At 36.9% G+C, this 12,480-nt stretch overlaps 2 protein-coding genes across 8 annotated transcripts in view; one reads left to right on the top strand and one right to left on the bottom strand.

Moving 5' to 3' along the window:
• Nucleotides 1–6,994, bottom strand: part of LOC112044497 (syntaxin-binding protein 5) — a 249,122-nt gene extending 242,128 nt beyond the window's left edge. For all 6 annotated transcript variants that reach the window (XR_008251393.1, XR_008251394.1, XM_052885148.1 and 3 more), the window contains exon 1: nt 6,860–6,994. Coding sequence is in view for 4 of the 6 variants with exons in the window: in XM_052885148.1 (XP_052741108.1) it covers nt 6,860–6,982 (123 nt within the window). In the remaining 2 variants the exon portion in view is untranslated. The remainder of the gene's footprint in view (nt 1–6,859) is intronic.
• Nucleotides 6,995–7,550: 556 nt separating this feature from the next.
• On the top strand, nt 7,551–11,896 carry LOC112044496 (oxygen-dependent coproporphyrinogen-III oxidase). Of its 2 annotated transcripts, XM_024080372.2 has the most exons (9): nt 7,551–7,692; nt 8,293–8,527; nt 9,527–9,592; nt 9,680–9,837; nt 9,970–10,100; nt 10,718–10,844; nt 10,934–11,097; nt 11,285–11,454; nt 11,530–11,896. In XM_024080372.2, exons 1-9 carry the CDS (start codon nt 7,610–7,612, stop codon nt 11,644–11,646), a joined length of 1,251 nt encoding a protein of 416 aa, XP_023936140.2. In that variant the 5' UTR covers nt 7,551–7,609; the 3' UTR covers nt 11,647–11,896. The 2 variants fall into 2 exon arrangements, with proteins under 2 accessions (XP_023936140.2, XP_023936141.2); XM_024080373.2 differs by lacking the exon at nt 9,527–9,592.
• The last annotated feature ends 584 nt before the right edge of the window (nt 11,897–12,480 follow it).

Here is a 12,480-nt window from a genome sequence, read left to right as displayed (position 1 = left end):
AACCTTTATGCAAAGAATATATATTTCGTTTCGACCTAGTCCACAACAAATTCTAGCACCCAATCTGAATTTGGAAATAATATTGCACTAAATGGGCTACTACTTGAAACTAGGTTAAGTCAGGACCCACCGCTGTATCGATTTCAGATTTTTAATTTTTAATAGAGTACTGTTTTTAATAAATAATTGTATTTTGTTGCACGGCTATCTGGCAGATTGTGTTAAGCCACACTGAAATTCTACCACTCACCCATCAATATTTCCCTACCACATTACCCATTAAACAACAAACGCATTATGAATAATTACAAGTAATAAACGCATTATGAATAAACCACAACCTTAATATCTTGTTGCTGCAAATAACTTTGCATAATTACCAATATGAACACGTAAGGGCATTTAACAAATTATTATGGTACTCAGACATCGATCTATGAAGTCAATGTACACAGCCTATTGTGACAAACTAAAAAACTGTTCCAACTGAAAATGTATTTACATGGCATCCAAATCATAAAAAATAACCTCGCCGAGGGATACGTATTGGCTTTAAAGTGTCGATGGGACAACGCTACGCAGTGTGTTGCCACCCCTTTCTGGTAATAAACCGGCATACTCTATATGTTATCGAAAGCAAAACGCAATGTATTTTAAATTTCAATAAAGTTACGAGCATATTACACGTACATGCCATTCACAAGTACAGCCATTTCTGTTGCCTATAATATTAAGACTTTTATGGTTTGCACAGACCATTAACAGAGATCAATACGTGTCCCGACACAACATGCGAATGTCGAGACCTCGTAGTTGAGATTGATGACATCACTCCATATAAACTCTTTATAGCGCCCCATATTGTTATGATAGTACGCCATGACTCCCCCATAACTTTGTACGTGATGGCATACGGAAATTACAATGCTCCATCTGCATATTATGGGATGGGAGTGGGGAATTCACAATATTAATATAAAGTTAAATATGAAAATATCCTGTTAAATAAGGAAGGAAAGGGAACAAATAAATCTATATAATGTCTGTTACCTTTTACGGCTGAACCACAAAACCAATTAGGTGATAGGTCCCTGTGCATCGGAGAGAACGTTTAACCGTCGGTCCAGGGAGTCTTCATTACTGCTTTATAAGAGAGAGATTACAGCTCATGTTACTAAGTACTTCTTCTTCTTAGAGTGGAGGTCTTAGAGTGGAGGTCCATTACTGGAGGTCGGCGGTCAGCTTTCTAAACTTTTCTTTGTCCCTGGCTCTTCCACTAAATGACACAGGGTCCATGCTTTACAGCCATATAATAACGGGTCATATGTAACAATGCAAGAGTCTGGTACGTAGTTTAAGAGAAACTGAAACTGAAACTGAGTAGGTACTTGCCGTCCATAAATATTGGAGTATTATTTAAATGGCTTTGTCTATTATTGTAATCAATACCGAGGCAATTAAATTCAAATTGAGTCAAAGTGAATCACTGGTATCGGAGACGCGGTCGAATGATTTGATTATAAAGGTGATTACAATGACATTGAAACCTCTGTCTGAATTTACTCTGATTCGAAATATGCATAATAGAAACAATAATCGAGGGCCTAGAAACCTAGGGTTTTAGCAGATTTAATACCAACCAAATAAACGAGAGAAGATTCAACTACACAATTTGATGAATGCCTTATTAATTGGAGGCCATTACCAACCCACCTTAACACGGGAAGTCAAATCACAATGAAATTCTTCTATTTCAAGTAGGTTTAGTCAGAAATGAACTATAATGTAATATGACCATAGTAAATATGATAATGTCAAATGTGGGATTTTTTCCAACAACTGTCATATACCAATTTCTGGCTTATTTAAGCAGATCCTGCTTTTCAAACTGATGGCAGAACTTACAGACAAACCTGACGTTTCAAAAGTGTTTGTAATCTAAGCCTGAAACATAGCATAATATTTGAAATAAATGAATTTCGTACCTACTTCGAATTCGTATATTAAATAATGATTTGCCATGGCTATCTTCATATTTTATGAAAAGTTGCCGATAAAAGAGGCTTTGTAGTTTGCAGAAAGAAGTCTTGGTTGAGGAACATCAGAGAGCAGATCGCGAGTGCCGCAAAATTATTCCGCTCGCGAATAACAAAGAACAATTTCCACCTGCTGACTACAACTGACTACTTACTAGTCGGAGAGGCTCTCAAAGAAGGAGAAGACAAAAATTAACTAAAAGACTGACTCAGAAACTGGCTTCCATCGAGAGGAAGGATGATCTCAGTAAATATTTTTAAGATAAGTTGTCACAAAGCAAGTGGTATTATCTTTCTGAACATCATTAGCCTACGAGTATGTATTTTAAACAGCTAGAACACGGGCATCCTTTCGTGTAATGAGATATGGAGTTACCGTGGGTTTAAACACAAGCTAGTTGCCTATAATTGATAATACTCTTGAAACTGAGACACAGAGATGATGCATGAAACCCGAGAAAGCTTTCTGACAAGGAGCTTAACTATTTTGAAAATGTATTTCTATATTTTAAAACTTTTCAAAGGTAAATAAATTGGCATAAATCCAGCATTCGTTTCGGTAAATAAAGGCTTTATTTGCGAGTACAAATTTAAGCTGGTTGACTAACAACCTAATATAAAATACGAACAACAAAATATTTTGGAAAATAAAAACCTCATCTCGAAGTATAAAGCTTATAAACCCGAATTCAAATTCAAGAATTTTGTCATAAAACGCTTAATTTCAAGGAATTCCTATTGTAACTCTGCAGTTCCGTTTAATTTTAATGGCATATTTTCTTCTCTAGATTAGATTTGTTCTCTATTCTTAATTACATCCTAATAAATAGAGGTAAAGTTCGTTGAGGTTGTAGGGGTTAATCTCTGAATCTATTGAACCGATTTCAACCTTTTACTAATAAATAGCCATGTTATTTCTGAGTATCGGGTATATTTAATCCCCCTATTTCCCCGGAAATGAGAACTACTAAGGTGAAAGCGCAAGGCGTCTGCTAGTTTGATAATTATTCTTAGTTTCAAATATCTAGTGTATGGTATGATAAGCTTATTACAAGTTTCGTTAGCATAGAGTATATCCTTTGATGTATAGTAATAGCTTTAGTCTGAAACTGAAACGTTGGCGGTAAATGCTAATCCAATTTTGCCTACTTTATTGGCAGTGTTCGTAAGCGATAAGCGCTTGACAAACGGTATGTAACTAATGGAATTATAATTTTCATTTAGTTTCTATACCCTTATCTCGCAAATGTTATTATATTCACGCAAATATTAACGTGAGTTATGACATCACCCGATGCAGTTCTATAATACCTATCCCATCCTTCTAATATTACAAATGCGAAAGTTTGGGAGAATGATAACTGTATTTTACTCTTTCGGGCAAAAACTAATGGTCGGATTATGATGAAATCAGGGTTAAATTTATAATCTGGATGAGCAAAGGCTACTTTTTATTCCAGAAAACAAACGTACCTATAGCTTACAGTTTCCCACGGGATTCTATATCCTAAATTCACGCTGACGAGCCTAGGCTAGCCTAATAAATTAAAAGTTTTTGAAACGGGTTTTTATTTTATATTAATTCCTGGGTAATATAATAGACTTTGTTCTTTTATAATTGGTATTGCCGAAAAACCTGTACTCCATGCGGAATAAAAGCACAGGAGTTTGCCAATACCATTTGATAAAAAAAAACTTACATAATGGGTAAGAATAGATATAGTTAGACGAACATACAAAAAAGTGAAGAACGGTTCTTGTTACTTCAAACACAATAAGAACCAGCATTAAAACGAGTTACGATTACGTCAACGAAAGCGATAAACATTGTAAACAGATTTCCCCACAGCACGCGCGCAGCGCACTCGTATGTGCCAACTTGCCAAGAACGGCCAAACAAAAACTATAAGTACGAGTACCTATTTGCTGTGCGTAATGCCTCGTGGGTCAGTGGTTTCTTTGTTGTGGCTACAACACTTAAGATTCTTCATTCGAATCCATGGTCGGGATGTCAAATATTGGGCGTTCCTTTCTTCCAAGAATATTTCCATTTTCAATAGAGGTAGGAATGTATATACCTAAACGAGATCTGGGAAGTTTTCGTTTTAAGCCGTCGGACCCGATTTATTTTCATCATCATCGTCATTATCGACCCATATTCGACTTACTGGTCGAGCATGAGTCTCCTCTCAGTATGAGTAAGGCCAATAGTCCACCAATGGCCCAATGCGGATTGGCAGACTTCACACACGTAGAGAATTAAGAAAATTTTCTGGTGGGCAGGTTTCCTCACGATGTTTTTCCTTGACCGTTTAGACACGTGATATTTAATTTTTGAAATTTCTTCTTTGATTTATTTTATTAAACACTAATAATAATTTTTACAGAGTAAATATTATATCTACCTGAATATGTCCAAAATAGAACAAAAAAACGAAATTTGTAACAACTGGTTGGTCCAAGCTTAGTTTTTAATAATTAAGTAAAAGGTTTAAGCTTGTACATATGTTTTCTGTGGTTTAAGTAATAGGTATGTATTTCTTTTCACTGAACTAGGTATAAAAAAATACAACAACAAGAATTGACAGAAAGAATGAACTGTCCTGACGAGTTAAGCAAATGTCCCCAAGAATTGTTTCAAGTTAAACAAAATACGGTTAGCATGGTATCGTTCTATAGAAGATAAGCTGTTTATACCTTCCTAGAAGTGGGACAACAATGAGCTAACGGTGAAAAACTGAAAAATACACCGTATGCCGACGCCGTAAAACCCGTAGTGGTTTTTCTAACTCCGCATCTCTTAATTGGTTTGGATATCTAATCAAGAGAGTAAATATTGAAAGGAACTGAAAGCTCTCGCTATTGAAGCTAAACAATCTCAACCTTATCTGCCGTCTGAAATCTTTCGTTCTTCAAACGAAATGGGATAGATAAGAAAAACATTTAGTCCTAATCGAAAAAAGCTGCTGATTCGATATTATAAAGTTCGTTGGCCAAAAGATATTATACTTAATAGTAATTGAAAAAGCTCAACGTTTAATATCTGCTTATAGAATCGGGAGAAAAGCGACAAATTACTATTCATAGAATTAAGGGACTTGTAATTTTTTTCCGACGGAACAAATAAATACCTAGAGATTTTTAAAGTAAAATAACGTTTGTTTTTTAATTTATTTTACCAAATTAATTTTAAATTACTTGTTTATGTTTACTTCAGCTCGCTAACTCGCGTAAGAGTAAATTGTGAGTTTTAGCACGAAATCCACGGTACAATATCGTGTACCGAAAAGGGGTGTGCATTTTCATCCTCCTCCTAACAAGATAGCCGGTTCCATCTTAGACTGCATCATCACTTACCATCAGGTGAGATTGTAGTCAAGGGCTAATTTATAAAGAATGAAAAAAACCACCTTTGTAATAGAATCAAAAGATCATGCTAACTTGGCTTGATATGCTGTTGCTGCAGAGCAATAAAATTTGAACAGAATTACTTTGAAAATTTCAAATGATAAATAAAAGGTATCTTTTTCTTATGTTCGAGCCTTTTTCGCACTTGGCTACTATGCTGGCAGTGCGTAGTACGTATATAACGATAAAGTCAACAGAACAGCAAGAAACACATAATTTAATTATTTTAGTATATCTATTTATTTCCTTGCTACGTTTATACCTAATACGACATATCCATATTGCAAGTTGTAGATGCCGCCAGAATCCAAACCTTCCTTCTACTATTATTTAGTTTCAGGAAAATCCTTGTAGGTCCACCTACCAACCAATTAATTACCGTTGGTTTTTTCGATCATAATGCCTACAATTGTAGTAGATATAGGTAATTATTAAACATAATTATACATTTTTATACGATTGTATAAAAATGTATAATTGTATAAACATGTTGGAAATTAGTGAATTTAAAATAAACAAGGAAAGTTTTAATGAGGAAACACTTTTCCGTCGACGTAATTATTGTATTACTGTGTAATCCTCATGTTCCTTCCCCATCACTTTTATGTAAATCATCGATGAAACTAATGACATTTATTATGTAAAACCGAATTAACAAATTAATGAGAGAACAATATTCAAGGAACAATAGACGCCGAAGGCGACGGGACAATAAATAAAAATGTTTTGTGAGGGTGGCTGAAGATTTTTAAACTTTTGTTGTTTCAAAGTTTTCTCTTCGGAATGTTTTCCACTTTTTTTCTTTTTTATTTTGACCTAGTTTCGGAGGTCTGAAATATTACGTTTGAAGAAGTCTTATAGGCTCATGCTATTTAAAATTGAAAGAACTTTAGCTTCAATTTGGTGATGCATGTATTAATCCTGATTCATAAAACAAAAACTTTACATATTGCAGAGTGCAGAGTTTAGATATCTAATCAGTTATCAGCTCATAGCTATCAACGCAACTCTGCCACCTACAAGGCCTCGGTTGTTTATTGCATCGACAGCTCACACGGTCAGTTGCACATCGAAGATTTACTCGCAAGTATTTAGGTAAGTAGGTGAGGCGCATACAATTACCGCTGGACGGGCAGGCAGAGCTGATTGTGTTTACTGCGCTAACAGTAACAGTCGACATGGCCAAGGACGGGCTTACGTCAGCGCGCGGAGCGATGTAAACTTACGCTCCGCTGGCGAAGTGAAGTGAAGTGCACCCTCCCACTACTCGGCTGCTCGCCGGTCGCCAGCGACGAGCGATGGGATCTGCGAAACGTTCCGCGCTTGTTTTGATCGCAGGCGGCGGCTCGGCGTGTCAACGGCCCGCAGTTTACACAACACGGCGGCGGCTGCTGCGGAGCTGCGGTGCGACTCACCTTTTTGATCTGGAAGTGGTCGGTGCGCAGCGTCTCCTGGATCTCCTGCTCGGTCCCGCGCGGCGCCGCCTGCACCGAGCTGCGGAACCCGTCCAGCACCCCCTTGAACGTGAACTTCTTCATCGCGAACGCGTCTCGCGCGGTTCCTTTGTCCGAAGGCCGCGGCTACATCACAGCCGTCCGCCGCGGACAGCGAGCCGGTTTTGGCAGGAGGAGGGTCGGTCGCTCCCGCGCCGCTCCGTACTGCGCAGGGCCGCCCGGGCCGTCGCCGACGCCGCCACGCGCCCGCCACGCGGACGATCGACGAAATCTAGGCGAGGCACCGCCTCCGCACCGAGGAATGTACGGCAATGCGGTCTGCCGGGGCTGGCCGATCGATACGGGAGCGGCACACGCGCGCGCGGCCGACGCTGACACGCTCCGCCACACGGGTCGCCGCGGACTGGGCGAGCGAGCGCGCCGAGCCGATCGATCCCACCGCACGTGCTACGGAAAGAGATGAACACATATTGCGCATGCAGGTTCCTCGCCGCTCGCCGCTCGCCACTCGCACCCACTCGCCTTGCCGCTTGCGGGGAAATTCTACAGCTGATAACGCTTCCGGCCGCCGTCGCCAGGCGGCGCGCACGGCGCAAACAAATGTGTTATCACAAGTGTCACTTGTCAAACAAGTCATCTGTCAACATAGCGTGAAACTTGCGAGTGTTCATATCTAAATATTCACTATTTTGTCGTTAAAACTATTAAAAAATGTCTTACAAAGTGGCTATAAGAAGTTTCAAGACCCTTACTTATGTGGGAAGTTATAAAAAACTAAGGGACCGACCAGTACCGTAAGTTCTATACAGTTTAATATCCAACTTGAGATACGTGACTGCGTTCATGTAAACAACTCGTTCTGGTTGTGTGGAAAGTTTAATGAAAAATGATGTCATAGTGTGCCTTGGTGTGAGCGCCTGCACCCTCAGTATAAAACGCTAAGTACAGATTCGATTTTAACAGGACTCTCACGAAAACAATGATTTACTTTATAGGACATAATCTAATGCATCAGTTAGGCTAATGAATCGGTGTCTAGGTATACAGAGAAAGCTTTTGAGGTTGTAGAGGGCTCTTTCGACTAAACTAATTTTAAAAATTCTTTTAGATGCAATTCTGCAGTCAATGCACCTTGTGGGTGGGAGTGGCCTTTCAGGTCATAACAAATATCGCATAAATTTTCAAAATTGGTTTAGTCGAAAGAGCCCTCTACAACCTCAAAAACTTGCTGGGTGTTGCCCACTGAGTAATCTTGAGTAAAGTTTCATCTTGAGGCCTATCAACCTCATAAGAAGATTACTTATGCAATTATGAAACTAAATGTTAAATTACAGACAGACATTCAATAAATACAGTGATTTGAATATTTATCAAAGTAATGTTGTATATTTTAGTTACTACTGTGCAGCATTACTAGGAGCTGGAATAGTCACCTACAATCAATACAAACAAAACAAATATAGAGCAGAAGCAAAGGAGATAATGCAGCTGAGGAACTACATGGCTGAACCTATCACTCCAATCAGCCAACTGGAGAAAACTCAGGATGATATGAAGGCACAGATGGAGATGCTTATAATGAGGATACAAGCAGAGTTCTGTAGGGCTTTGGAAAAAGAGGAGGATGAGGTGTGTTTAATGCTATTTACTTTATATCAGTTTATTGTACAGAACTATATGGTTGAATGTTGCCATTATAATGATATTTTTTAATGAAATTCTACTAAAATATTTTTTTTGTTTGAAATCATTGGTCTTGACCATAGAGGAAATAGAATTGGATATGCATCACACCCAAATTCACCAAAAAATTGTCTATTGGTTTTTGAGGGGAACCAGGTAAACTCACACAACGAAAATATTTAACACCAATAAATATATTCTGTGTCCTTACACTACACACAACTATAAATTTGATTCGCAATACACGCACCACATAATAGAGAATAAGTATTTAAGTGCAATGAAGTCAATGAAACCCATAAAAAATACTACATCTTATTTCTTTAGTTTGTGTAAAGAGTTTTTAAAATAATTAAAAACATAACATAAGACGCCATTTTTCTTGAATAATATTACTTATGCGACGCTTTGTGTCGTACTGACTCGAGAATGTATTCAATTTTGAATTTGTATCTGGAAATGGAATGGGTGCATCGCTGCCGTGTTCTGTGCGCTGTATCTGCCTATTATTCTTTAATCTGTGACACACGTATAATTTTTACACAGACTAACAATCACATCGCTTAAACTCGTTACATAGAATATTATATTATTTGATTGATGCTTTGCTGTTCCGTCAGAAGTATCGATTATTTTTAAATTCATTTTCTTTACAATTTAGCCCTTGACCACAATCTCACCTGATGGTAAGTGATTATGCAACCTGTTAGGAGTGGGATGAAATTCCATATCCCTTACCGATTCTATAGAAACAGTTTGAGAAATACGTTGAGATCATATATTTTTAACAGAAGGGTAGCGTCTAACGAGACAGGTTCTAATGTAACTGGTTTGAGGCCTTGAGCATTTTTTCATAGAAACTAGATTAAAGGTATCTTCAAAATCAGTTCTTTAAATTCTAAAATGCTCATAGCAACTTGAAGTAAATGAAAAATTTGTTTGTAGGCATGGAATGACGAAAAAACAGAAGACGAATATGACTATGAAAATGATATATTTCTACCTTCACCGGTATGAATGACGCTCATTACACGTATCTTGCTCTGTATTTGATATTGTATGTGATGACTGATGACTACTAGCTTCCCTATTTTTTAGGAAGCAAAGTTCAAAGTGGATCGTTGGACACGAAAGGAGGGCGGGGGTGGGATTACATGTGTCTTACAAGATGGTAGGGTGTTTGAAAAGGCTGGTGTAAACATATCTGTCGTCTCGGGTAAGTTGCCGCCTGCTGCCGTTCAGCAAATGAAAAGCAGGTAATTGTCTTTTTAAACAACTTCAATTTTAAACAAAACTTTATGAATCTACAAATAAATAAAATCAAAGTTTAAGTGGTCTCAAATAAAACTACTTCTATAAGTCTATGTTATGAAGGTGACAATTTTTAGGGGTAAAAACTTTGAGAACAAAGAGCTACCATTCTTCGCGGCTGGCGTGAGTGCCGTCATCCACCCGCGAAATCCCATGGTGCCCACCATACACTTCAACTATAGGTACTTCGAAGTCGAGGATAAGAATGGTGATTATTTAAATATTTTTATAGACCTTTAACCTAAACTGCGCCTTTTGTCAACGACCAAACACACAGAGCACAGTAGATACATGTTTAAGTTATGATAATAAATAAATAAACTGAAAAATAATATGTATCTGCTTTATAAATAATAAAAGTTTAAAAATACTTAAAAGTTTAGTTGTACTTAAAAGTATTCAATAAGTAACTATACTAAAACTAAGAAATTTTACCCCTCAACAGATGAGAGGATAAAACAGAGAATAGTTAACTACATGAATATAATCTAACTTAGTCTTACTTATATCGAGCATTTAATTACAATGCATAATTATTGAAAATTAAGATTATTACATGATATGCAGTTCCCAACAGGTTGTTAACACCTGCTTGAGCCATTGAAAGGTCAACGCACTTTAATGTCAATCTATAAGGCACGAACCATGGCAGAAATAGTTAAGTAACGTTGTAAAAACAAATCGTTGTTCCTGACAGAAGTATGTTGCTATAGGAAAAACACATAGCACAAACAAAATAGCGGAATCGGTATAGAACACCGATGTATCTGCTACCCTCATAATATAAATTATAATTCAGTTAACACGGTTGTTTTATTATAACAGAGGTCCACTGGTGGTTCGGAGGTGGCACAGACTTGACTCCCTACTACCTCAATGAAGAAGATGCGATACATTTTCACATGACGCTCAAACATGCCTGCGACGCCCATGATGCCAGCTACTATGAAAAGTAAATTATATTTCTAAATTACGTTTTAGTTTTAATTATTGTTTTTTGCATCAAAAATATCATTAGTACATATTATGTTTCATTGTTAGGTTCAAGAAGTGGTGTGACGATTATTTCCACATTCCTCACCGCGGGGAACGGCGTGGAGTTGGCGGAATATTTTTCGACGATGTCGATCAACCAAACCAACAGTCTGCTTTTGAATTCGTAACATCATGCGCCGAAGCAGTAATACCCAGTTATTTACCAATAGGTAAGAATGTTTTATAACTAATTGTTGATACTACCAATTTGTTACAAAACGCACAATAAAGCAACATTTAAAAAAAATGTTCCTATTTTCAAATTTTCTTACATTTGTGATTATATGTATTATACCTACTACATTATAGAATTATTCTTATATAAGTCTTCCTATAGCATATTTTAATTGATTTTAGTTCAAAAACACAAGGATGACGCCTACGGTTATTACGAACGTCAGTGGCAGCTGCTTCGCAGAGGTCGTTACGTGGAATTTAATCTGATTTACGACAGAGGCACTAAATTCGGACTCCATACACCTGAAGCAAGATACGAATCCATTCTTATGTCGCTTCCTCTTAATGCCGTAAGTAAACCAATTTTTTGATATTTTTCTGTTTTAAAAATAAATAAATGTCCTTATGATTGTATCTAATTGCAGAAATGGGAGTACATGCACGAACCAAAGCCGAATTCACCTGAAGCAAAATTAATGCAAGTTCTAAAGGTGCCAAGAGATTGGCTGCTCATACAAAAATCAAAAAGTTCAACAACGTAACTCATACAATAGTGTTTAAATATGTCTAGAGTTAAATAAAAATAATTAAGTAAACTTCAGAAGAGCTCTATCCAGTCTTTTGTTGTTAAGTATGAATAGTCTTCATTAAAATATGACAAAGATTTCTCATGTACTCGTGAGCTCTGGTTATGTAGACATGGTTGCGGGATATCGGCAAGATTTTTAAAAAGTTTTAATAATGAGTATTTAAATTTATTTTTTATAAACCTTAATAAATTATTTACAGTTTCTCAGTTGTTTCATTAAAATTGGTTATTTTGTTGTACCATTCTAACGCTGATAAACTACTTGATAATTTTATACTATAGATCGGTTACGTCCCTACAAAATCATCACAAAAAGTGCTCCAAATAAAACAAAACTGAGCGCACACACACATTATTTATTTATGTATATTTAGTTTTTACACTTCCTGAACACACAAATCGACATTGTAGACGATATTTAGGTATTATTTGTTTAAATAACGTTCGTTGTTGACCACAACTAACATTGAGATGTAGCAATTTTCTCTTTCGAACGCCTCATTTTTCATGACCTAGTAACACGTCTAAAAGTATTTAACTTCATTGCTTGAGGGAGTATAAAATTCCGTAAAGATCACTATCAGATGTTAATAATTATATGAGATGAGCTTTTCTTTCTTTCTATGAATTTTCTGTGCAAATTCTCATCCCAACTACGGGATCGTAGTGTTACACGCCCATCCTCGAAGAACTTAATAAGCTATAAATTTTTTCATTTACATCTGATAGTGATCGTTATAATATAGTGAAATGATATCATCCAAAGCTCTTTAACCCGCAATAGAAC

Source organism: Bicyclus anynana, chromosome 13, assembly GCF_947172395.1.
Source record: "Bicyclus anynana chromosome 13, ilBicAnyn1.1, whole genome shotgun sequence".
NCBI lineage: Eukaryota > Metazoa > Arthropoda > Insecta > Lepidoptera > Nymphalidae > Bicyclus > Bicyclus anynana.
Note: the sequence above shows the minus strand (reverse complement) of the source record. Positions and strands in the feature narration are given on the sequence as shown.

What these genes read in the sequence shown, in the direction of transcription:
- LOC112044496 (XM_024080372.2), top strand. Translation starts at nt 7,610, where the DNA reads ATGTCTTACAAAGTGGCTATAAGAAGTTTCAAGACCCTTACTTATGTG. An exon ending in ATATATTTCTACCTTCACCG is followed by an intron (nt 9,593 to 9,679) that starts GTATGAATGACG and finishes CCTATTTTTTAG; the next exon opens with GAAGCAAAGTTCAAAGTGGA. An exon ending in CGAAGTCGAGGATAAGAATG is followed by an intron (nt 10,101 to 10,717) that starts GTGATTATTTAA and finishes TTATTATAACAG; the next exon opens with AGGTCCACTGGTGGTTCGGA.